Source organism: Prionailurus bengalensis, chromosome E4, assembly GCF_016509475.1.
Source record: "Prionailurus bengalensis isolate Pbe53 chromosome E4, Fcat_Pben_1.1_paternal_pri, whole genome shotgun sequence".
Classification (NCBI taxonomy): domain Eukaryota; kingdom Metazoa; phylum Chordata; class Mammalia; order Carnivora; family Felidae; genus Prionailurus; species Prionailurus bengalensis.
Window position 1 is genome coordinate 65,753,470 of NC_057360.1, and position 23,187 is coordinate 65,776,656.

Consider the following 23,187-nt stretch of genomic DNA (forward strand, 5'->3'; position numbering starts at 1 on the left):
TTGTAATCATGTGACGTTGTGGCATCCTGTACTATTCATATTGCAAGACATCACTCTTTTATCAAGTTAAACTTTATCAGAAATGTTTGCTCACCTTGTGGAACAAGTCACTAGCAATCCAAGATTTTACTGTATATGTATTTGCACCGTGCACTTGAGCTGGAAACTGACAAGTCCTTACATGAGCCTCTTCGTTTCAATAGAGGCCACCTCCTATGGCCTTCTGCCACGTGAGGGAAACTTGAAGTTCATCACAGAGGGCTCCAAACAGCCCTGTAAAATTCTGCCTTCCTCCCCAGACACTTGGTGTATAAGCTGTCTGAGTATGCGATGCAAAAGGTGATGGCCTGACCCTGAGACCTTGTTCATGGGTAAGAGTACAGCCTGGGCAAAGGGTCACAGAACCCTGTCTCTTAACTTGAAAATGCCCCATATAAAGAGAGACACGTGTCCACTAAGAAATCTGCACAATCTGCTCAATTACCTACGGGAAGGTGTCGGCCGGACATCTGCGTGAACTCAGTGTCTGAACAGCTTCCTGCATCCCAACAGGCTCGGCCACAGGGGTCTCAAAGTAAGTAATTTTAAAATCCATATTTTAAAAAGTGAGGGGAAAACTGTAAATAACAATGACAATAATTATAAACCAAACTAATAAAGAAAACTAAACACGTAGTGTCTGATCACTCTCTTCCTTCTCTACCTTGGCTCTGCCCATCCTCGGTCCCCATGTCCTCTTACTGACCGACCACTCAAAGTAGGAATTTCTTCCCTGGGTACATACAACATGAAAACACACGTAGTCACAACACAGCCTCTGAGAAATGGGAACCGCAGGCCAGCCCCGCCCTCATTCTGATGGGAGACATCTCCCGTGTTATTATTTTCTTGAAAAATCTCTGAAGACGCACAGACACCCCAATCACTGTGAAGTCTGGAGCCCTCGCCTGCCTCCCTCAGCTTTGGTGCGAGACACAGGGAGACAGAAGGAGTTTTAATAAAAACACGGCCAGGGCGATGCAGTGATGTCAAAGGGGAATAGATTAAGAAAGCATTCAACTTGACAACGGATTCATTTCAATCAACATTTACTGACAAACATCTTGCTCTAAACCAGCTACATGATTTGTGGGGCCAGTACAAAATGAAAATACAAAGTTTTGCTAAGGATTTCAAGACTGCAACGCCCACGGAGCAGGCCTTGAATTTTGGTCACAGGTACCAGTACAAACACCTGTATCCTGCTTTCAAGCAACTGAGAAAAAAAAAAACAAAAAAAACAGAAAAGCAAAAGCCTCAGTAATCACTGTTCAGAGCAGGAAGAGATGAACGTATTTGGGTCCATCTTTCCAATCTTGGAAGATCTTTCAATTGGGCAATCTAGGGAAACTTCCATGAGAAAGAAGCTTCTCAATTAGAGTTTGAAGAATCCAAAGCAATGAAGACACGGCCAATGCAGAAAAAGATATTGCTGGCAGACGGGAAAAAGCAAAACATAAAATAAAATAAAGATTTGTGAAGGGGTCAAGATGCCCGCCACTATAAGCCTTTTTTAATCCAAATTATGCTTTGTTTATAGGTATGAACCATGCGTAAGAAACAGCAGAAACGGGTTTTCTGTGGGAGGGAAAGCTAATGTCGCCAGAGTGGGTTTAGGCTTGCTTTCAGTTTCTTGAAAAGTCTGTTCTTGACCCAGGATTCCCGGGTCAGGTGGAACTGGCGTCCAGAAGTTCCGGGTCCCCGGGTGCTGGCCGCTGCGGCGGAGTCAGGACTGGGTGCACCGGGCGCCACGGCTTTCCCGTTTGAGCTGTAGGACAGGAAGAGGGTATTGATCCCGATGAAGGGAAATCCGAGAGAAAGAGGGGAGGATGGGGACAAGAAGAATGGGTTGACAAGAAGGGGACGAGACAGCAGGAGAAGAAGAGGTTCACCTGGGCTTTTTAAGCCGGGAGCACAGGACCAGCAGCAGGAGCAGGGTGACCAGCACGGCAAGACACATCAGTGTCAACGGGGCCCATTCTCCACCTCGTTGGGGATAAAACAGGGACGTCAGTCGCAGGCCTCGAGGTTCTCTATGCAGCCGCCACCGTGGGTGCCACTCATTCCACGGGGCCGCGGGGGGGGGGGTCCTTCCTGAAACTTCCCTCTGCATTTTCTGGAGCTCTCAACTCAGCTCTTCCCGCGTCTGTGCCCCCATCGCCCTGCCACATCTCTTCCCCCAAATCGCCAGGTCCTTCTTTGTCTCTCTGGTGCCTCAAATTCTCCACTTCCATTTTGCTTGGAATTTAGCAGCAGCCTTTCTCGGCCCGTGTTTGGGTCCATCCTCCTGCGTCTGTTCTCTTGTGCGTGGCATCCCCGCCTGTCTCCCAAGCACCTCACTCAGCGGCCCCAGGACCCGGGGACGACTGTCACCTCCCAGCCAGGCCCTGGCTCCTTCTCACCCCAGTGGATGATTATGTCCTGGCCTCCTAGGCTGCTGTGCTTGACTCGGCAAGACAGGCCGGCCGCCTGCCCGGCCGCCACGTCCAGGGTCACCCGAAGATACCACGTGTCGTCAGCGTGGGGCAGGACGTCGCCTCGCCGGCTGCCCCGTTGCTCCTGGTCACCCCGCATCCACATGACCCACACGGGCTTCGGGTGGAAGCCGGACACATGGCACACAAGGAGGAGACGGCCAGGACCGGGACTGGGGCCAGTGGACAGCCAGACCTCGGGCTTCACTAGAGAGAAGATAAGGAGACGTGGATCTTAGGGGGCACCTGGGACCGAGCTGAGCGACTCAGTGGTCGTAGCAGGTGGATTGATCGCTTCCTTCTCTCGTCTGGGAAACAACCTGAACCCCACATAGCCCACTCTCTAGCCTCTTGTCATACGTTTCGAAGGGGCGGTAAAGAGTGCAAAGTCCCATAGGAAGCTCTAAGCCCTGGGGATGCTCACCTTGTCGTCCCAGCTCGGACTTCCCTGCTTCAAGGATTCCCGCCAGAAACCGGGGGCAGGTGTGGCTGAGAAGGCTCAGCACGATCTCCTTAATATCTCGGTAGCGGTTGAGCACGGCACAGACCTTCTGAGCCCGACTCCCCGCTCCTGGAGATGGCTGCCAGGAGTTTCCTTGGAAACTCAGGAAGTCTGAGCCTTGATAGGCCCCGTTGAAGAAGCTTCCCGAGGGCTTCCCAGCGCGCCATGTACAGCCAGCTAACACCTGGAGCTCGAAGGGGTCTGGGGGTGGACAAGGAGGACAGAATCTATGTGGAAAGCGTCCCAGGGAGGAAGCGTAAGCCGTCTAGAAGTAAAGGGATTCAAGGGAAGGGGAATCTGCTGGGGAATCACACGGCACGCTGGAGTTGGGTCGGGGAAGGGAGGGCAGTTGTGGGAAGAAAACGTGAAGGGGAGAAGGTCTTGAGGAATGACGAACGTGCAGGTGCCTGATGGGAAGGTGCTGGAAGTTGGGGGCTGGGCTGGGAGGGCTCACTTGGAAGGGGTTAGATACACCCGGGCCTGGTGGACTCTCAGGCCAGAGAGAAAAGAGGGCAGAGTTCTGGCTGGGAAAGTCTTCTGAGGTTGGGGGGTGGGGGTGGGGGGTGGGGATGGGAGGGGCATAGGGCAGAAGATCACAAGGAGACAGCCATCCAAGGAACCAGAACGCAAAGGTGTGTGCGGTGGTGGGATGGGCTGTGTCCTTGCAAGGCGTCAGGTGCATACGCTGGGGGGGCACAGAAGGGAGAGCATGAGCCCCCCCCCCCCACACCCCCGGGGGGAGGGGGCAGGGATAGGGAACAAGTCTGGAAGGTCGGAGGAGGTCGGAGCCCCTCTGCAAGGGGGCCGGAGCCTTGAGGCAAATCCCAGCTGGGAACCCCGAACTCACATTCAAACTGGAACTCGTGTGCAAAGGCCTGAACCTCAATGGTGAAGCCGTGGAAGTAGAGCCGGAACAGGCTCTGGAGGTTGTTCAGCTCCTGGGTGCTGAAGTTCCCCCGCGACCAGGGCCACAGGAAGCGGATGGTGCCCAAGGCCGTGTCCCAGCCGTGCGTCTGCACGTCGCCCAGCCAGCCCGAGCCCTGCGAGTGTGCCCAGCTGTGGTTGGCAAACGAGGAGGCCTGGAGTACGTGGAAGGACAGCGGCTCCTCTGCGGCCGGACCAGGGGGACGCGGGGCCTGGGACGCTGGGGATGGGGATGCGGGGGAGGGATGGAGACCGTTGCACGGATGGCACGCACTCCCTTACCCCAGCCGCTCCCCGGGCCAGCCAGCCCTCCCCAAAACCAGAAGGAGAGAGCGAGGTGGGGCAAGAGAAGGTGTCAGGAGCCAGCCTGGCACGCGACACCCCGGGCATCTTGTGGGAGCACAGGCCCCACCCGCAGGGCCCCCCAGAAGGTCACCCTGCAGCCCCCGGCCCCCGGGGTCTTCCCAGGGCCCTTCCTACCCCCGGTGCCTGCTGCATGGTGGAGAAGAAGTCCCTGGAAAGTCAGGAGCAGCGGGAGCAGCATTGCGGCGCGGCAGGAGAAGGATGCCTCAGCAGGACCCGGATGGCGCTGCCCTCCAGGCCCTCCCGCCTTCATCTGACTTCCCCTGCCGCCCGCACAGGCAACCCTCACCCTCTGCCCACTTCCCTGTCAGAGAAACCCTCCCGCCTCCCCACTGTGGGCCCACGGGGCTCTCATTTCCCCTCCCTCTCTGCCACTCTCTGGCTTCCAGACTTTTCTCCCCGAGTTCCCCACCCCTGGGCACAGCCACCGTCACGGGACTCCAGGCTGCAGCCTGTGGTCCCGCTGGAGAACGCAGACCTTTCTGGCCTTGCAGAAACCCAGTCCACACTTGGGCTCTCTGTGTCCCCCCCCCCCCCGCCCACCCCTGTGGAGAGAGGGCATGGCAGGTGATCTGACTGGCCGTGGCCTTCAGCCCCTTGTCCTGCGGCTGCAGCTTCTCCCTCTTCATGACCCCCAACCCCCATCTTCTATTAACCCCGGTTTCCCCTCTCCAGTCTGCTCTCGCCCCTCTTGCTGCCCTGCCCACTCTCCCTTTCTGTCTCCACCTTCTGCTCTTCTCAAGCCACTGTCAGAAGACACAGGGCACCTGGGGTGCAGCTGTACCACCACCATGAAGAGGGGCATCGGTGCCAATGCAGGCGACCCAATAACCTAAGAGAAAGCCCTCGTGCTTGGCTTCTGCCATCAGACCATCGGTGGCTGTTGACGGGGGTCTGAGGGTGGGCTTGCCCTGGCACTGGGGAGTGAGTGGGTCTGGAGGGAACACACAGGGGCCTGGGAGCCCTCCCACACTCCAGATTAGTCTATGGTCTGTGGCAAGCCTCACTCTGGGTGTGAAGGGCTCTCACCTCATGGCCTGGGAGCACTGGTGATCCCTGGGAGGAGTCTGACGAGAGCAGGGAAGGAACGCTAGGGGCCTGGCGTGTTACTGGGAGAATTGACTACCGTGTGCGGTCTCTGTTTTTGTTGCCTGCATTGATGCTTGCTGGGGCAGCCTGGAGGCAGTTGGAATTCTGTTCCTCTGTTTGGTTTTCCTATACTCGCCAACTGACTTTGTGTCAGAGCCCAGCTGGGGCCAAGAAATGTGCCGGGCACAAAGATGTTGGAGATAGAAGTCCTTTGGAGGAAACAAAACAAACGCAACCTAAAAGCTCTACTTTTCTTATAGACAGGACCAGAGAATAGTCGCCAATGATTGGAAAAGGCCCCCCCACACCCCCACTTTCATCCTGGTATTATTTCTGAATTCTAAGGGTGAAGAAAAAGCTGGCAAAGTTTCAGACAAAATGCTCACTACTTTCATAGAAGAATCGTCCTGGCTTCAGATACGTCACACGCAAGGCCATGGGGAAATACTTCAGAACTCTGAGGTAATAAGATCACCCAAAAGTTTTTTTTTTTTACTCAGGTAAATTACCATTCTCTGACAAGGCCAGAGTTAACCCATATTTGAACACTCAAAAACGCCAAAAATATGCCACATATTCCTTCCATAAAACCAGTTGTCTGAGTAAAACCACAATCAACCTGAATGGAAAACCCAAGAAATCATGCAAGACATACCAGTGTCAAAGTGTGTTAAAAATATATACTGAACTTTAAATAATTGCTTAAAACGTGATTGCAAAACTTAACACCTCCGTGGAATATTTCAGAAACAAAGTTGGTAATAATCAAAGGATCGAGTTCCATATTCCCTCACCAAAACCGGGACAGAGAGATGCAAAGAGAGAAACGGGCTTATTTCAAATCATATCTTATTGGCCAAGAGCACAATGCAAAATGGAGTCAGAAAAGTTGGGGAAATCATGACATTTATGGGAAACTAGACTGCGTCGGGTGGCAGGGAGCACGAACTCTTAGCTCCTAGTCCCGAGACACTTAAAATGTTGAAAAAATGTATGTAAGGAGAAGACACATAAATCCATTATCATGCTGGAAAATGGTGAAAAGGCCCAGCTTCCGAAGAGAAACTTGAAAGTCCTTCGAAAAAGAAAGCAAGAGAAAGGGGTTCGATGTGACAAGCCTAAGACACACGCGGAAGAAACACAACACACCCGGAAGAACGTGTCTGCAAAATGTGGTAACAAACACAGGACTTGATCGTACTTGACAGAGAATTCCTAACACCAGCTTTCTTGAGCCTTCCTGCTGGAGAAGCACTTGGTCGTAGGACAGTGACCCAGGACCCGCTCTCTTAGCAGAGCCACGTGTCTGCCCGGGGAGGCGCAGGGGCACCGCACAAGCCCTTCGGGGACAAGGGTAACTAGACCCCCCATCAGCAGCTCCTTTGTTCTTTCAAGAACCCCGAAGATCTGTTGCGTCACAAACGCAGCAAAGTGGAAATTGGTGGGGTGTAATCTGAGTAGCAGCCTCCTCATCCTACAGAAAGTCAGGTGGATCTGACAAGTTCATTTTAAATTTTATCGTAGGGGCATCTGGGTGGCTTACCCGGGTAAGTGTCCCACCCTTGCTTTCGGCTCAGGTCATGATCTCACGGTTTGTGAGTTTGAGTCCTGCACTGGGATTCTCTTTCTCTCAGTCTCTCTGCCCCTCCATCTCCCCCGCCCCCCACCGCCCCACCAAAATAAATAGACATTAAACAAATTTTAACACACTTTATCTTAAAAAATAAAAATGTAAGATCCTAGGGGCGCCTGGGTGGCTCAATCGATTAAACAGCCAACTTCGGCTCAGGTCATGATCTCACAGTCTGTGAGTTCAAGCCCCATGTCAGGCTCTGTGCTGACAGCTCGGAGCCCGGAGCCTGCTTCAGATTCTGTGTCTCCCTCTCTCTCTGCCCCTCCCGCACTCACACTCTGTGTGTGTGTGTGTGTCTCTCTCTCAAAAATAAAATAAACATTAAAAAAAAATTTTTTTTAAGTGTAAGAGCCTACATATTTCTGCTAAATAGTAATGAAGAGCGTATTTGCCTTACCACACAGTAGCACGTACTAGAAAGTTAGCGTCAACACAGATGTACAGAAACGTGTTCCATGAGACAGGTGGGTACTACAGCTTGGGCACCAAAGGGCAAAAGGAGCCAAGCCAGCAGTCGTTGGTTGGTAAGCCCCTATGACGTGTGCCTCACTGAAGATCTGTCTTGTTTCTCCAGCAAGGGAAGGATTTTGAATGCGACAGGGATGTGGTTGAATGGCATTTAGGAAAATTCCCTAAACCCCAATGAGAGTCACAGGAGAGTGTATCAGGGCCTGAGGCCACCACGATGGCAGAGGATGTCAGTGACCTGAACACAGGCAGGAAGAGTGAGTATGGAGAGGCGTGGGGATAATAGAGATAGCCTGGGGGTGACAGGAATAACCAAACCGGGGATGTGATCGGGAGGAGGGAGATAGTGCCATTCACGAAGGCAGACGACGCGGGTGTGACGGACCGTGTGGAGGTGCACAGTTGAGTCTGGGGCATGTGGAGACTGAGGCTCGGGACGCAGGTGCTGGGGCGGCTCACAGCGTGTGCCTTGTTGCACGGGGCGGTTTCGGACCTCACAAAACCTGCTGACCATGTGCTGCCATCCAAAGAGGTGTAGATGTCTAGAAATCTGTCCCTCTTTCAAATTATACCTTGAAGTTAAATTTAATGAGTGTTATTATCTGTGTCTCGGGGCGCCTGGGCGGCTCAATCGGTCAAGCGGCTGACTTTGGCTCAGGTCAAGATCTCACACTTCCTGGGTTCGAGCCCCGCATCGAGCTCTATGCTGACAGCTCGGAGCCTGGACCCCGCTTCAGATTCTGTGTCTCCCCTCTCTCTGCCACTCCCCTGCTCACTCTCCCCCCCCCCCCGGAGCCCGCTTCAGATTCTGTGTCTCCCCCTCTCTCTGCCACTTCCCTGCTCACTCTCTCTGGAGCTCGCTTCAGATTCTGTGTCTCCCCCTCTCTCTGCCACTCCCCTGCTCACTCTCTCTCCCCCCACTCTCTCTCTCTCTCAAAAGTAAACATTAAAAAAAAATTAAAAATAAAAAAAGAGCAGGAAAGCAAGTTATCACCTCCTTGTCCTGGTAGAGTTTAGTGTGAATAAAAAGACTCATACAAATAAATCTACCTCTGAGAGGTTAGAATGACATGCCAACCCCCCGTGTTATGAGTAACTGTACTAATTCGAGGGATTTTAGGATCACTTACAAAGTAAAATGAAGCAAAAATAAGTTAGAGATAAAACAATTTCAATATCCCACTGGAATTCACAGTTATGATGAGGGAGCATAAGGCAAGCTGAGGGCAAAGCACAAGCTAGCCCCCCCCCCACCCCCAGGAGGGATTTGTGACATTCCTCAGGCTCTCCCAGCTGCCCAAGAACAAAGGAAAGAGGGGAAAATGGTTAGCTGACAGAGGTCACAGTCATGGGGGACAGGAGTCTCCATCAGTTCACAAATATCTTAGTAAATTACAAGAAAAAGGTGATCGTATCAATAGCAAAATCTCCAAGAACTTATAGACTCAGTTCCCTGGAGCCCCAACATCACCTTCCCCTCCATAGTGTTGTGGCGAACAAAGGCAAGAAGGAAATGGCAGGCGAAATTAAATTTCTTTAGGACCTGCAGCCCATTGACAAATACTTGTGGCAAATGCAGAGGGTAACATTTCTCCAGGAAGCCCCTCTGGTCTTAATGTTAATGCCTCACTAGAGGGAAACCAACCTTAGCTTGACCACAGCAAGGCCCCGGGCATCGTAAGAGTCCTCTTTAGCAGATGAAGGTCCTTCTGGAGGCCTCCCTTTGGCCTTTCTTTCCCCCAACTCCATAGTAGGTAACTACTCACTCCTCACAACCCCAATCAATGCAGCCCTTCCCGCCCAGGGGTCCTGTCCCCATACTTTAATAAAATAAAAACCTTTTTTGCACCACGGACATCTCAGGAATTCTTTGTTGGCCCTCAGCTCCGGGCCCCACCACCACTCCAGAACCTCATCAATTACATGGGTGAAAATAACCACAAACCAGTCTGCAATTTGAGGGTTACCAAATCCACAAGTCACAACAATGGACCGAGCATAGCAGAAGTAAATTCCTGTTAGCAATCCAACAACAGTTACCAAAATTATCAAGGAGATTTCCTCTAAATTGAAATCATGCAGGAGATAAGTTCTGCAGGAAAAATATCTAACATTAATCTTATTTGGGGGCTACATAAAATGGTATAATTATTTCCTCCTCGCTTGACAAAATTTCCTTAGTGTGTAACCACAGTTTTTGACTAAAAACACTTACTGTTTGTGGCCAGGTCCCTTTTAAGAAGAAATTTCCCCTCCTACACTTCAGTCTGTCCCTCAAACTCCCAGATCCCTTTTGTTAACCTTCTTGCCCAAACTGAAACATTCCCTTGAAGCCATAAGATGTGGCTCTAGACAAATTCATCTTCCTAAGTAAGAAAATGGTTGGAGGGCAGCAGCGGGAATCACCTAGAATTGATTTAAAATAGCATTTGGGAATACATTTGTGGAAATGTTAAATCTACTCTGGAAACTCTGCCAACATCTGATGACCTTCCTGTTTTTCCTGCAAAGAAGTCTGATTTACAACTTCAGTGATTTTGGAATCAGCAATGCAAACTTAAGAAAACGTTGACAGAAAGTATAAAATGACATCAATTCTTACTGATGTCTGTCGCCACCCACAGTTTTGTGTAACAAAATCTCATCTTTCCATCCTGAGGGGCTGCCTTTCCGTCCCAGCTACAAGAGGAAGGTGGACCAGGGTGCAGACTGCCCTAGATGGTCACTTAGCTAAGCCTTTTCTGAGCCTTCTTTACCTATAAGGTATCAGCAAACGCTTAATCTTCTAGCTGCCCACACAGCCAGCTCCTTCCGATGGCTAATTTCCAGGAGGTTTATAGCTTACAGCTCTTTTCCTCCCTAATCGAATTCTAAAGCCCAGGGACATTTTCTCTCTGAGGCTGCTTCTTTTTCAAAGAGAGTCCCCTAGATAGCAATTCCATTCACATGAACTGAGGAAGCCGACATTGTCTCAGGTAACCGCGGTTAAAAGGACACCAAAAGGACCCTGGCCGTATTCATCCACATGGCTCAGATCACTGCCCTTACCTCTTGGTGCTGTGCCGTCAGGTCTCCCAAGAGCATGGTGGTGATTTTCTGTGAGCTCACCAATGTGTCCGTGTAGCCCCCACATTTTGAAAACCTGGGCGCAAGCTCCTCAGCCGCATCTCCCTCGGTCACCACCTGTCACGTGCCAAGACAGTGGTGGCCATTGACACGAACTGGGCTCACATGCTCCAAAGGACAGTACACCGTGAGGCCCTCCAAGTGCTCACTTCAAATGAAAATCTGTCTTTCTCCACACTTTCAGTTGCATTCTATTGATGCATCTTAAGAAGTCTTAGGTTATGCCAAGCACATCTTACAGCAGTGGTCTCTAATAGAACTACTTTCACAATGGCCATGTTCTGCTCTGTGCTATCTAGGACGCCATGTTATCTGATTTCACTCTGGAAAGTGCAGCTTTAGGGTCTAAAGTACAAAGTAAGATTTTGCAGTTTTTATCCACATCGCTATGGCTTTCAGTGATTCAAAGGTGTCCAGCTCACAGAACAACCAGACCTTCCCCTCACATCTGAATCCTGAATCCTGCCACTGTTCAGCCCAAACTGGAGCCCCCTGAAGACAGGCATGGGAACTGATGAGGGACCATAAGGCAGGCTGAAGACAAAGCACGAGCTAGCACACCCTCCCCGTCAGGTGGGATACACATGACATTCCTCGGCACTCCCAGCTGCCCAAGAACAAAGGAGAGGAAAGAAAACAAATGGTTAACTGACAGAGATCACAGTCATGCAGGAGACTTCATCAGTTTGCTGATGTCTTAGTAAATGATAAGAAAAAGGCAATCTTATCAATAGCCGAATCTCCTGGAACTTATAGACTCGGTTTCCTAGAGCCCCAACATCACCCTCCCCTCCATAGTGATGTGGGAACAAAGGCTAGAAGGAAATGGCAGGTGAAGTTAAATTTCCTTCTGACCTGCAGCCCATTGACAAATACTTGTGGCAAATGCAGAGTGTAACATTTCTCCAGGAAGCCCCTACTGTCGTAATATTAATGCCTTCCTAAAGGGAAAACAACCTTAGCCTGATAATAGCAAGGCCCCTGGCATCCTATGAGTCCTCTTTAGCAGAATAAAGTCCTTCTGGAGGCTTCCCTTTGGCCTCTCCCTCCCCCAACTCCACAGTATATAACCAGTCACTCTTCACAACCCCAGTGCAGCTCTTTCTGCCCAAGGGTCCTGTCCCTGTACTTTAATAAAATCACCTTTCTGCTCCAAAGAGGTCTTCAAGAATTCTTTCTTGGCTGTTGGCTCCAGACACCCTTCCCACCACATCACCCCCAAACTTAATCAGTAACCACAGTGCTTCATTTAAGGAGTCTGGAGGATTCATCACCACCACATCCTATATTTCTCCATCCCCACCACCACGTTCATGATACCTCATACTCTATAGCTAACGATGACTGTTTCTTTACCCCCTGCACAGTTAGTCAGGTAGAGTAGAAGACAGAGTGACCATTGCATAAAGCTGGTTTTTCGTGACCCTGCTTTCGTTCCTGCTTCTCTGACCATCTCCAGCCAGGACAACTGATACTTCTCAGTAGGCTCATGAACACTTCCAATGACAAAATTTCATTCATTTATTTATTCTTATTTTTTTATTTTTATTGTTTTAGTGCTATTTTATTTTATTTTACATTTATTTATTTTTTTGGGAGACATAGAGAGACAGAGCACAAATTGGGGAGGGGCAGAGAGAGAGGGAGACACAATCCGAAGCAGGCTCCAGGCCCCCGAGCCATCAACACAGAGCCCAACGTGGGGCTCAAACTCACAAACCATGAGATCACGACCTGAACCAAAGTCGGACACTTAACCGACTGAGCCACCCAGGCGCCCCTGTTTTAGTGGGTTTTTTTAAAATATTTTTTCACTTTTGAGAGCAAGAGAGAGCAGGGGAGGGGTAGAGAGAGAGGACAACAGAGGATCCGCAGTGGGCTCTGCACTGAGAGCCCTATGCGGGGCTCAAACTCACAATCCACAAGGTCGTGATCTGAGCTGAAGTTAGATGCTTGACCAGTTGAGCCACCCAGGTGCCCCTATTTATTTATATTTTACAGAGAAAGAGAAAGAGAATATGCTAGTGGGGGGCAAGGACAGAGAGAGATAATCTTAGGTTTCACACTCAGCACAAAGCCTGATGCAGGGCTTGATCTCACGACTGTGAGAGCATGACATAAACCAAAATCAAGAGTTGGACACTCAACTGACTGAGCCACTCAGGCACCCCTCCAATGACAAAATACTTGAATAACAGGTTTAATACTGAATTTCAACTTGTGTGGTTTTTGTTCCAATTAATTCAATGTGTTGTCCATCTATTTCTAACTTAAATTTTTCTTTTTACTGGTCATGCTTTAGGAAATTTTTTTTTTCAGTTGTTCTTAGTTTTTATAACCCAGAGTATATACACTCTCCAAGCAAGTGCTATTTCATGAGACACTTACACTTGTGTAAGACATCTTATCAGTGAATATACTTTAGGAACTGAACTCTGGATTTCTCAGGGCTTTCCTAAGACTGTACTAGAACTTTCTTTAATGTTTTATTTCAGAATAATTTCAGATTTAATGAAAAGGTGTAAAGATCATATGGAGTGTCCCTATATATCTTTTACCCGTTTTCCTCTAAAATGAGCATCTTATGTAACTGTGGTAAATTTGCCTAAACTAAGAAATTAACCTAATTAATTTCCCAATTAATAAAGGACAGATTTACTCAGATTTCACCAAGTTTCCCACTAATTTCTATTTTCTGTTCAAAGTTTCAATCCAGGGAGCCACACTGCATTCAATGTCACATATCCTTAGTCTTCTCAGACTGGTCTTGTTTTCACGACTTTGATGATCTTGAAAAGTACTGGTCAGATTTTGCAGAATTTCCCTCACTTTGGGAATATTGGATGTTTTTCTCGTGACCAGTTTGGGTTTGTGGGTTTGAAGGAAGACTACCACAGAGGCGGCATGCCCTTGTCTTCACATGATCTTAGAGGAATGTGCTATCAACATGACTTGTGACTGGTAATGTTCACATTGATCACCTGACTAAGGTCATCTGCCAGGTTTTTCCACTGTAAAGTTACTCTTTTACTGTCCACACTCTGTCCATTGGAAGTGAGTCCAGCCCACGTTCCAGGGCAGGGAACCAAGCCCCACCTTCTGGAAAGGAAATATCTACATAGATAATTTGGAATTCTTCTGGAAGGAAGATGCATCCCTTTTCTCCCATTTAAAATGTTATTCATAACTTGTTATGTTTCTGGGCCTTGTGCATATTTATTTTGCACTTTGGGTTTCACCAGGAATTTTTCAATGTTTATTTGTTTATTTTTAGAGACAGAGCATGAGTGGGGAGGGGCAGAGAGAGAGAGAGAGAGACAATCCCAAACAGACTCCATGCTGCCAGTGCAGAGTCCAAAGTAGGGCTCAAATTCATGAGCCATGAGATCATGGCCTGAGCTGAAACCAAGAGTTGGATGCTTGACTGACTGAGCCACCCAGACACCCTGGGTTTCACTAGGATTTTTAAGACCTGCTATCACCTCTTCTCCTACCCATGTCAGTGACCACTCCTGTCTCTGTTATCCATTTCCATACTTTCCCTTGTAAACCACCTTCCCAAATTGAGAGTGATTAAAGCTCTAGAACCATCTCTATCCTTATTCCAATCCTACATTAAACATGTTGTAAGTTCATCTTTTCCCCAAGAGTCATTAAAAACAAGAATTGAAACAAGAGAATTATTAGGCCATCTTGCTCTGTGTGGATATAATGTGAACAAATTGCACAATTCCGTGAATTACAGCATCCACACGTGAAATGAGAACAATTACATTACTGCCCTCATGGGGCTATTGTAAGGATTAAATGAGGAATGTGGGGGGCAAAAAGCACACATGAAACAATAAAAATTATCAGGACCATCTTGATCATGATCATGATCATCACCATCACCACCATCACCACCGTCACCATCATCACCATCATCATCATCATCATCACCATCACCATTATCATCATCATCACCAAAACCATCACCATCATCACCATCATCATCACGATCACCATCATCACGATCACCATCATCATCACCATCATCATCACCACCATCGCCATCATCACCATCATCATCATCATCACCATCAACATCACCATCATTATCATCATGATCACCACCATCATCATCATCACCATCGCCATCATCACCATCATCATCATCACCAAAACTATCACCGTCACCATCACCAACATCATCATCACCATCATCACCATTATCATCATCACCATCACCATCACCACCATCACCGTCACTGTCACCATCACCATCATCATCACCATCACCACCACCATCATCACCGTCACCATCACCATCACCATCATCATCACCATCACCGTCACCATCACCATCACTGTCACTGTCACCATCACCATCACCGTCACCATCATCATCATCGCCATCCCCATCACCACCATCACCATCACTGTCACCACCACCATCATCACCGTCACCATCACCATCACCATCACCGTCACTGTCACCATCACCATCACTGTCACTGTCACCATCACCATCATCATTATCGCCATCACCATCACAATCCTCATCAATGATGATCTCTGCAGCTTGAGAAAACAATAATGTCTCCCCCAAATGTGCTCATGTCATGAATCAATCAGTTTCCATTTGCCTCCCTGATTACTAAATCTTTGTTCTTTCAAGGTCAATCCTAACCAATTTTATTGACTTCTAGAGTAACACTGGCAATGATGAGTTATATTGTTTAGGGAAAATTACCCTGCTCATAAGAACAGCTCATAAGACAGATTTTGAAAAATATAATCTATTTAAAGACATCTGAGAACTCTCAAGACAGTGAGGCATGGAAAGACTATGATCCATGAAAGGAAAGAAGTCCTGGGAGGTAAACCCAGCATTCAGGACCATTGTCTTCTCCTACAGGTGTCATGCCCAGAGGGAGGTCAATCTGCAGGCACAGCTGATCTGGTCTTTGGCCCTGTTTTCATTGTGCAGTTTTATTTGTGAACTTCAACCCTGGGCCAGCCTAACTTTGGGAAGAAAACTCCATTGCAACCTTGAGCTTTGCAGGCAATGTACCATCCAGACAAAGAGAGAGCCCCTCTTCGCTCAACCACCAAACAGAAACTCAGGCTTCAGTTGGATTGGATGAAGTTAGGTCACATACACACTATGAGCCAATTATTCTAACTAAGCAGGGGGATGAAATTGTATTCATTATCTTAGACCTTGTTTCTCATCTATAGTCAGTTTTGCCCCATAGGAGTCATTTGGCAATGTCTGAAGATGCATTTGGTCATTAAAACTGGGGATTTTTTACTGGCATCTACCCGGTAGAGGCCAGAGATGGTACTAAAAGTCCCACCGTGCACAGGACAACCCTCCATAACAAAGAATTATCTGGCCCAAAATGTCAATAGTGCAAAGGTTGAGAAACCTTTAGAGAAGAATTTTTCAAACTTAAATATATACACCAGAATAACCAGAAAGCCTTGTTGAAAATACAGATAATCTGGTTCCCATTCTTGGCTTTGCTGATTCAATAGATTTAGGGTGGGTCTGAGAACCTCTTTTGCCTAACAAGCTCATAGGCACTATTCCTGCTGCTGATTCACAGTCCACACCAAAAACACATGCATCAGGGCCTTGGGTGATAGCTGAAGGTGCCTCTGCTCTAAGGTGAGGTAAGGTTTAATGCATTCTGGAGAAGTAACCAGTTGTGCTAAAGAAGAGGAGAGAAAGCTATATACCTCAGCCATTTCCTATCCTTGCTCAATCCTAAAGTTTGTATTGTCCTAACATTTCCATATGGGAGAATTGTTTCCAGTACCTTCCACTTCGCCAAGGTCTCTGCTTGCCCTGACCTCCCCTCCCAAAGTCCTAAATATATATATATATATATATATATATATATATATATATATCCTTGGGGCACCTGGGTGGCCCAACCTGTTGAGCATCTGACTCTTGATTTCAGCTCAGGTCATGATCTTGCAGTTCATGAGATTGAGCCTCATGTGGGTCTCTGCACTGACAGCTCAGAGCCTGCTTGGAATTCTCTCTCTCTCCCTCTCCACCCACCCCACTCATGCCCTCTATGTCAAAATAAATCCATAAATAAACATTTTTTAAAATATCCTCGGGGCACCTGGGTGGCTCAGTCAGTTGAGTGTCTGACTTCAGCTCAAGGTCATGCTCTCACAGTTCATGCATTGGAGCCCTGCATCTGGCTTGTGCTTTGACTCCTCTGTCCCTCTCTCTCTGCCCCTTCCCTGCTCATGCTCTCTCTCTCTCTCTCTCTCTCTCTCTCAAGAAAAAATAAACATTTAAAAAATAAATAAACATGATAAAATAAAAATATCCTCAAACTCTCCCCCTCCTCCTCCTGCTGGTTTAATCAAAATGAGCTTAATCTTTTTCTTAATGGAGTTTCTTGAAAACTATGGAATAAGCAAAAGAATAAGTATAAAAGTAAATAGAAATATGACTAAATTGCAACAGCGCAGGTATTTTTAAAAAGCCCTCTTGATCATTTTGCATGAATATTTAACAGCCCCTCTGTGCTATTACCCTACCCCCATCCTGCCTAATCATTCTCACTGGAAAATCGAGGAGCAGGATCCTGTCCAGAGGAAGCTTTGCCAGCGGGCTATAGTCACAGCAAGGGAGCAAGGGGTTTTCTCTAGAAGGCTTCAGCGCAGATGAGAGGATTGCTCAGTGAGAAATATCTTAGAAAGAGGGAAATCTACAATATTAACTAAGGGGTTGGGGGCAAGCATGGGGAAAAGACCATCAACATGGCAGTTATATCCACTTAGACCATTTTTACTGAGCAAATGAGTAGGCACAGAAGAGATCATGCCAGAGATCCATCTGGAGCAAGCCCTTCTCTCAAAGAACTCACAAGTAAAGGGGGAAGAAAACCAAAAATAACTCAATGTTGTGGGTACAGAGTGAAGTAGGTCACTGCATGACACCGGACAAGGGAGGGTCATTTCCACTCTACCGCTAAGGAAAGCTTCCTAGAGGAAGAGACATCCCAGCTGGACCTCGAGGGTTAGAAAGTCATCCAGGCGGAGACAGAGAAACCATGTTAAACATGCTCAGCATCTCTGCAAATACGATGATCCCAGCATAATTGTAGTTAGCTTCCTTTGGCAAATGACATTTCAGCAGAAGCAGAAAAAAAGTTTTATAATAGGAAACCAAAGGGACATCACCAGTAAGGAGTATACCATGTGTCATTTATTCTGAAACACATTCTTTCCCACGTCTCACACGTAGGAGATCAGGGTGAATTGTACTATTGACACCATCTCATAATAAATTTGTGGTTTTCTATTATTTGTCTGCCAGTTATGAATAGTGATTTATCTCGCATCCTACGGGAACTCTGATGTGACCAACCAAGAGGATTATTTGATGAAATATGACACGATCATCTCCCAGGCTGACAACTTGAGCTTCTGGGCTTCTGAGCCTTTATTCCAAATGGAAGAGGAGTCCATTAGATACTCTGATACGACCTATGAAGAACACAACCAAAACTTAGCTCTACGTGAGAGGTACTCACACTCCCATGTTCATAGCCACATTGTTCACCAGTAGCCAGAACGTGACATCAACCCCCGTGTCTGTCGACAGATGAATGACAAACAGAATGTGTCCTGTTCGGGCCCCAGAACATCATTCCTCAGCCTTGAAGAGGAAGGAAATTCTGACGCGTGCAACCACACGCATGAACCGTGAGGGCGTTGTGTTGAGAGAAAGAAGCCAGTTACAAAAGAACAACGACTAATGACTTCACTTAGGTGAGGTCCCCAGAGTCACCAAATTCATAGAGACACAGCACAAAATGGTGTTTGCCTGGGCCTGGGGAGCAGGTGCTGAGAAGGGCTTGTTCATTGGGTAGAGGTTTCATTTTTCAAGGTGAAAAGAGCTCTAGAAATTGCTTGCACAAAAACGCGAGCACACTTCATACATTCTAAGCTGTGCATTTGGAGATGGTGAAGAAGGCAGATTTAAAAAAATTTTTTTTCTTAATGTTTATTTATTTTTAAGAGAGAGAGAGAGAGAGAGAGAGAGCAAGGAGGGGAGGGGCAGAGAGAGAGGAAGACACAGAATCGGAAGCAGGCTCCAGGCTCTGAGCTGTCGGCACAGAGCCCGACGCAGGGCTCGAACCCAAGACCAGTGGGATCCTGACCTGAGCCGCAGTCAGATGCCAACCCACTGACCACCACCCTCCCTCTCCAGGCGTCCCGCGAAGGCAGGTTTTGTGTCGTGCACATTTCACCACAACTTAAACAATGGATTTACATAAAGGAGATGGGACTGGGGAGAAAGGGGAGGGTCTGGTGGAAAAGAACTGAGGCTAAGGTGTAAATCAATAAAATGGGAGGACGGACAGATGCACAGAAAAGAAAGACTAAAAGTAAAAACTCACCGGCGCCTCAAAAACCACAATGTAGGAACTGTCAAAAGGATGAACAAGGGCACTATTACCGCCAAAGATATCAAGCCGATGGAGACTGGGTTTCCTGAAAATGGGGGAAGGACACAGGATGTCCCTTGAAAACCCATTCTCTGATTCTCCTGACCTTCCTTTGCCTACTTGATGGTCACGTGCTCCTGATGCTCAAGCCCTCCATGCCTCCCCCGCCGTGTCCCTCCTTCCCTCTCCCTCCTGGTCATGAATCAAGCCCCACCCCCAGCCAGTGCCTCCCTCCATGCCTGAGGACCCTCTTCTCCGGGCCCTGCGGGGCACCAGCCCTTTCTCACCCCAGTGGAGGACCATGTCCCGGCCTCCTAGACTGCTGTGTCTCACTCGGCAAGACAGGCCGGCTGCCTCCCCGGCCACCACGTCCAGGGTCACCCGAAGATACCACGTCTCGTCAGCGTGGGGCAGGACGTCGCCGCGCCGGGTGCCCGGCTGCTCCTGCTCACCCCGCATCCACGTCACCCACACTGGCTTTGGGTAGAAGCCGGACACATGGCACACAAGAAGCAGACGGCCAGGACCGGGACTGGGGCCACTGGACAGCCAGGCCTCGGGCTTCACTGGGGCAGGAAGGAACAGGGAGAGCAACGGATTATGACTCTAGTCTAGAGGGATTTGGAAACTCAAGTTTGGACGGTGGCGCTTTCTCCTCCTTTGGAAACCAAATAATTTATTAAGCCCTCTCTTGGGTACATCCTACTCCTGAACTTAAAGGAAGTGGTGGCAGGTGAAACAGAAAAGCCTCAGTGGGGGGGACAGGACTAACCTTGTCTCTGCAGTTCTGCCTTCCCCACATCGAGGACACCCAGGAGATACTGAGGGCAGGTTTCAAAGAGGAGCTTCGCCGCGATGTCCCGGATGCCCGCGTACTGATGGATGAGCGCGCAGATGCGCTGTGCCCGGCTTCCACCCTCCGGGGCGGGCACACAGGAGTGATTCTTGAGGCTCAGAAAGTCCACTCCTCCTAACGCTCCCCGCAGGAAGCTCACCGTGCCCCCACCGGAATGCAGACTACAGCCTGCTATCCCCTGGATCTCAAAGGGATCTGGAGAGAAGGAAAACAGAGAAACGGTTATTAAGCCGCACCCAAGAGAGAGACGGGAGAAGAACCTGGGATTTGCGATTCGGGTGGGGCAAAAGGTGTGAGGCATAAAAGGATGAGCCAGGGTCTCGGAGAGCTTAGGACCAGGGAGAGGCACACGTGTCGCCAACGGTGGAGAGGCAGTTGTGATGGTGGGTGTGTGAACAGGGAAAGGGGGGCAGCTGGGCAGGGTGAACGGGAAGAGTGCCAGGGAGGAGGCAGGAGGCTCGAGGAGAGGGATTGCAGGTAAAGATGGCTCAAGCATCAGGGCAGGGAAGTGGGGCTTCTTGCTTGGGGTGTGAGAGACGCAAGTAATACCCAAGCCAACCAGGAGATGTTGCAAAGGGGACCTTCACCCATCAGCAGAGCGTGTGAACGCTCTGTGGGGTGTGGAATCTGAGGCTGTGGCTACTCCAGGCCAGCTTGTGGGTGCAGCTGGGCACCGAGGGAAGGAGGGGCAAGGTCAGAGGCAGTAGTGGCCTACAACAGGAGAGAGACATGTCATTGAGAACCTCCCTTGACGAGAGCCCCAGACTCACATTCCATCTGGAACTCATGGGCATGGTCCTGTACCTCCAGGATGAACCCGTTGAGGTAGACCTGGAACACCTCCTCCAGCCCGGTCACCTCCTCCTCACTGAAGTTGCCTTTGGACCAGGGCTTCAGGAAAACCGCCCTGCCCGCGTCGCTGTCCCAGCTTTGGAGCTGTAAGTCACCCAGCCATCCTGAGCCTTGGTTCTGCGCCCAGCTGCTGTTGGCAAAGGACGAGATCTGGATGACGTGGTAAGAGGTGGGCCCTTGAAAGGCTGTGGGTGACGGAAGGTTAAGAAAAGTGAGCAGAAAGGGAGAAGCCGGGGACAACAAAAGAATGAAACTTGGAAAGATCCGGAGAAAAGGAACCCGGAGCCTGAGGAGCGACACAGAGCCCGAGACCTTTGCCCCCAAGGCCTTGGGTGCCCACCCCACCTCCGGATGGGGGGAGCAGTGGTGCTAGGATCACCCGACCCTCCGGGGCTTTATCCACAGCCCCTCCTGGTGCTGGCTAGTCGCCCACCTGCCACGCCGCCGCCCCCCGGGCAGAGGAGCACAAGCCACAGGAGCCACGGAAGCAGCATCTCCCCGGGGACCCAGCTGCTGCCTCTCAGAGCCGCTCTTCTGGCTCTGGCTCAGCAGTTTCGCTCAGAGGTGACTTCCTCTGTCTCCCAGCTGGCAGATCTCTTCCTGGTCCAGGCTGCCCAGCAGAGAAGGGCCGCCCCTCCCGCAGCCCCGGGCCTCCCGCTCACCGCTCATTTTCACCCCAGCCGATCTGACGTCTGGTTTCTTGTCTCCTTGGCTCCCGCAGGCCAGTTCCCTTTCTGCTTCCTACCTCGGAAGACCCCCACCCCCATGTGGTTCTGAAGGGCCATTTCACCTCCCCACGCAGGTCCTTCCACGGCATTAAATAAGGGGGAAATGGTGGACAACTCCTCCGGCTGGCCTGAATCTAGAAGGATGCTTTGGGTTTAACCACCCTGCTGGACCTTGTCCCGCCTCCCTGCTCTGCAATTCTGTCACTGCTCCCGGCGTCCTCAGTGGTTCCTGTGGCTCATCTCACCCCCCTTGTCTGGACCCTCTCACCCACATTCTCATTTCTGGGGTGCTGTATATATTGACAGTCATTTACAACAAGGCAAAGCATTGAAAACCCCACCCGGGCTGTAGTGCCACAAACCCAAATCCCAGAATCAAGGATGATAAATACTGCCGTTTAAGAATCCAAACAAATTCGTCTTATGCCACAGCCACTTTTCACGGGTAAAGATGACACTTTCTACTGGCATATGACCTTCTTTTCAGTGGCGCTCAGGCTTTGGAGTTTAGAGTAACAAAGCTTCTGCGTGGAAACCAACTTGACAAGAAGTTATATTTTAAAAAAATTATTTAGTTAAAAAAATAGAGTAACAACGCTTCTGCATGGAAACCAACTTGATAAGAAATTATATTTAAAAAAATTATTTAGGGAAAAAAAAATAGAGTAACAAATCTTCTTGAGCCCAGGAGAACCTGGGGAGTCTCCTGTGTGTAGCTTCAGTCTCAGAGACAGATTTTTGTAGGAAGGTCCCAGGCCAGAGAGCGTCCCTCTCCTCTCGCAGCATCTCACAGCCTCACTATACCCTTCGGCCTTTCCGACAGCAAATAAACGATTGCTAGGTGAGCAAGGAGCTTGTCACTTTTCACCAAAAGTTCCAAGATCTGGGTCCTGAGTTGTCATCCCCTGTCTTCTCTGCGAATGCCCTCGGCACATCGCAACAGTACACTGAGCATCCACGGAGGGAAATATATGGGCGCTCGTCAACATGTTGCCTGTTACAATAATTCTTGGATTTCCTCCAATCAGGAAAGCGTGACCCGCTGGCATAGATCCACGTATCATCTAGCAGAAACGGGGTGGTAGAATTTCCAAGCACGAGGGGCTTTCGCGCACCGATCTTACGGCTGTCGATAAGCAAGTCCAAAATGAGGACTGTCACCATCTCTACGCCTGGAAATCAGTGGCTCCCGCCACAAAGAGTGGCCTTTATCTGAGCCTGACTGCAGAGTCCGAATTGTGAAGTATGGAAGTCACCGTTTGGGTGCCAGCCAGACGACAGCAGAGACTTGACACCTCCTGCCATTAACATGGTTGGTTTTTTATTTCTTCGTGAGCCTTGAGTTTGAGGGAGAACACCCAAGACTCCATCTGCGGGATGTGGCGTTGACTCGCTGACCGGCCCAAAGGGTAAGAACTTAGTAGGTGGGTGAGCCCAGTGAGTAGATTGATTCTCCCACACAACAAACATCCCTCTGAGAGCGATGTGGCAGCACCAACAGCTGGTGGAGCTGGCCTCGGAGGGGACGCTGGCCGAGCAGTGTGGGCCGATCGGGATGCTGGCCCACGGCGTCCTGCGTGGACTCAAAGAGAGACTGGGAACGGCAGCCTCCGTTTCCGGGTCAGACACCTGACAGGTGCTCTCGTGCCCTCTCGTCCACCGTCA

At 49.4% G+C, this 23,187-nt stretch overlaps 2 protein-coding genes across 2 annotated transcripts; both read right to left on the reverse strand.

The window, feature by feature from the left end:
- Positions 1-1,071: 1,071 nt before the first annotated feature.
- LOC122475752 (T-cell surface glycoprotein CD1e, membrane-associated-like) lies at positions 1,072-4,829 on the reverse strand. Its single transcript, XM_043567843.1, has 6 exons — positions 4,420-4,829; positions 3,863-4,159; positions 2,938-3,216; positions 2,442-2,720; positions 1,932-2,025; positions 1,072-1,807 (listed from the first exon to the last, which is right to left on the reverse strand). Exons 1-6 carry the CDS (start codon positions 4,553-4,555, stop codon positions 1,633-1,635), a joined length of 1,260 nt encoding a protein of 419 aa, XP_043423778.1. The 5' UTR covers positions 4,556-4,829; the 3' UTR covers positions 1,072-1,632.
- A 12,989-nt stretch (positions 4,830-17,818) lies between these two features.
- LOC122475753 (T-cell surface glycoprotein CD1b-like) lies at positions 17,819-22,075 on the reverse strand. The gene is made up of 6 exons (XM_043567844.1): positions 21,228-22,075; positions 20,713-20,979; positions 19,859-20,137; positions 19,374-19,652; positions 19,039-19,132; positions 17,819-18,121 (listed from the first exon to the last, which is right to left on the reverse strand). Exons 1-6 carry the CDS (start codon positions 21,286-21,288, stop codon positions 18,103-18,105), a joined length of 999 nt encoding a protein of 332 aa, XP_043423779.1. The 5' UTR covers positions 21,289-22,075; the 3' UTR covers positions 17,819-18,102.
- Positions 22,076-23,187: the final 1,112 nt, after the last annotated feature.

Bases quoted from the DNA above. Each gene is read 5' to 3' on its own strand.
- LOC122475752 (XM_043567843.1), bottom strand. From the start codon at position 4,555: ATGAAGGCGGGAGGGCCTGGAGGGCAGCGCCATCCGGGTCCTGCTGAG. The intron at 4,160-4,419 runs GTAGGAAGGGCC...CCCCATCCCCAG, and splicing joins CCATGCAGCAGGCACCGGGG to CGTCCCAGGCCCCGCGTCCC. The intron at 3,217-3,862 runs GTGAGTTCGGGG...GTCCACCCCCAG, and splicing joins ACACGAGTTCCAGTTTGAAT to ACCCCTTCGAGCTCCAGGTG.
- LOC122475753 (XM_043567844.1), bottom strand. From the start codon at position 21,288: ATGCTGCTTCCGTGGCTCCTGTGGCTTGTGCTCCTCTGCCCGGGGGGC. The intron at 20,980-21,227 runs GTGGGCGACTAG...CGTCACCCACAG, and splicing joins GGGGGGCGGCGGCGTGGCAG to CCTTTCAAGGGCCCACCTCT. The intron at 19,133-19,373 runs GTGAGAAAGGGC...CCCCATTTTCAG, and splicing joins GGACATGGTCCTCCACTGGG to GAAACCCAGTCTCCATCGGC.